Genomic DNA, 2,186 nt, shown 5'->3' with positions numbered 1-2,186 from the left:
GTTCCAAACACTCCAACAGTTTGTTACAAACACAGCATTTTGTTGATTAAAGAAAGAAGTGTTGTGTGTGTGACCTTTGACCTCCAGGGTCGGTGCCGCCGTGGCTCCAGGGCACTCTGGTGCGGAATGGACCCGGACTTTTCTCAGTGGGAAACTCCGAGTACAACCACTGGTTTGACGGCCTGTCRCTGATCCACAGCTTCACCTTCCACAACGGTCAGCAGGGGGCKCCACTGAGACCAACCAACCAACCAATCAATCAATCCACCAATCAATCAACCAATCAACCAATTGATCGAGTTTATTTATGTGGCTCATTTCAGCCACAAGTCAAAAGTGACAAACATTCCTTCATCATCAATACACGTTAAATTTGTTTGTCATTCTTAAAGTTCTGACGGTTCTAAAGCAGCTCTTTATTTAAAGAAGTCAGTGTTTCAGCTGTTTTGCAGTTTTCTGGATGTTTGTCCCAGGTTTCAGCTCGATTTTCATTCGCTCTGCACCGTTTCAGGGGAGGTGACATACCGGAGCAAATACCTGAAGAGCGAAACCTACAAGAGTAACACGAAGGCCGATCGGATCGTCGTGTCCGAGTTCGGCACCATGGTTTACCCCGACCCCTGCAAGAACATCTTCGCCAGGTAAAAGCACCGGAAACATCTAAATATGTTGATAAAACTCATTAATCTGTTAAAATATTAACAAGYTGTCCCTCCAGGATTTTGAGATTGTTTTTGTGGATTTTGTAATCAAAATCACAGATTTTGTGGAGCTAATTTAGAAATATCTGTAAGGACTTTTTGCAATATTTGTGCTAAAGTATAATGCTAAATGTGACTATTTATTACTTGTCGTATCAATCACAGAGAATAACCTGATATCAAATAAAGACGAGGCAGCAGTTTATATTAAACTCAACTTTTTTTGACCAATTTTGAGAAAAATTTGCAATAAAATCAGAAAAAAAAACTGTTGATTTTGTGGTTTTATGAAAAACTGGATCGACTTGATGCAATTTGGAGTCTAGAGGGCCACATAAAAAGCTACAGTGGGCCAGTTTTGGCCCCCGAGCCTTAAGTTTGGCATACTGCACTCATTAGATCTGCGCCTGTTCTTGAATTAACAGACCACAGCAGAAAACTTAAAGTCTTTTCAGGTTTTCATATTTTGAGGGACGGAGAGGCTATAAATCTCTTGTAAAGTTGTATTAAATTATTCTAGAATATCATTAAAGCCAAAACTATCCTCAGTTTATTTTCTGTAAACCTCATCACCAGGACAATGACGCATTTCCGCAACATTGTCCCCAATTTCACGGACAACAACCTCATCAACATCATCCGCTACGGTCAGGATTACTACGCTTCCTCTGAGGTCAACTATATCAACCAGATCGATCCGTTGACCCTGGAGACGGTGGGCCGGGTGAGTTTATACACCTCAAAGCTCTTTGACTCGTCTCACAGGACTGACACGCATCGTTTTCAGGCCAACTACAGGAACCACATCGCCCTGAACCTGGCAACCGCTCACCCTCACTACGACAAGGACGGCAACACCTTCAACATGGGAACCGCCATCATCGGCCTCGGACGGCCCAAGTACATCATCTTCAAAGTGCCAGCAAACGCCTCAGGTATGAGAGTAAACATCATCGGTTTTCTTGGCCAACATGTTCGTATCTGGCTCAGATACAGTTAATGGATTTATGACGCTGCAATCTAAGAGCGTGTGTCAGATGATTTGACACTGGGACAAAATCCAGAGTCATCCAAGGTTTTAACTACGAGCCATAAACATTAATTAGCCTAGACGTGACTGACTGCTTGTGAACTTTGGTTGTATTGTTTAAAAGGATCAAATCATCAYTACAGTTTAGACCTATCATTATCATTTGGTCATCAGAAATGACCAAATACTCTGAATACTCTGTATTTTTCTGTCCGTTTCAGATAAAGACCCCAAGAAGCCGGCACTGAGAAAGGTTCAGCAGATCTGTTCAGTCCCTTTCCGATCCGCTCTGTATCCGAGTTACTTCCACAGCTTCGGCATGACAGAGAACTACATCGTGTTCGTGGAGCAATCCTTCAAACTGGACATAGTGAAACTGGCAACCGCCTACTTCAGAGGCGTCAACTGGGGGAGTTGCCTCAAATTTGATGAGAAAGACAGTGTAAGTCTTAATC

At 42.8% G+C, this 2,186-nt stretch overlaps 1 protein-coding gene across 1 annotated transcript in view; it reads left to right on the top strand.

Moving 5' to 3' along the window:
- Positions 1-80: 80 nt before the first annotated feature.
- The window catches only part of LOC103457901 (beta,beta-carotene 15,15'-dioxygenase-like), a gene marked incomplete at its 5' end in the record, with an annotated part of 7,040 nt that continues 4,934 nt past the window's right edge, over positions 81-2,186 (top strand). Inside the window, 5 exons of the mRNA XM_017309243.1 lie at positions 81-216; positions 512-641; positions 1,278-1,425; positions 1,489-1,636; positions 1,953-2,173. Coding sequence (XP_017164732.1) covers positions 81-216; positions 512-641; positions 1,278-1,425; positions 1,489-1,636; positions 1,953-2,173 — 783 coding nt within the window. The remainder of the gene's footprint in view (positions 217-511; positions 642-1,277; positions 1,426-1,488; positions 1,637-1,952; positions 2,174-2,186) is intronic.

Source organism: Poecilia reticulata, linkage group LG2, assembly GCF_000633615.1.
Source record: "Poecilia reticulata strain Guanapo linkage group LG2, Guppy_female_1.0+MT, whole genome shotgun sequence".
Lineage (NCBI taxonomy): Eukaryota > Metazoa > Chordata > Actinopteri > Cyprinodontiformes > Poeciliidae > Poecilia > Poecilia reticulata.
The sequence above is the reverse complement of the archived record's forward strand: the minus strand, read 5'-3'. Positions and strand labels throughout refer to the sequence as shown.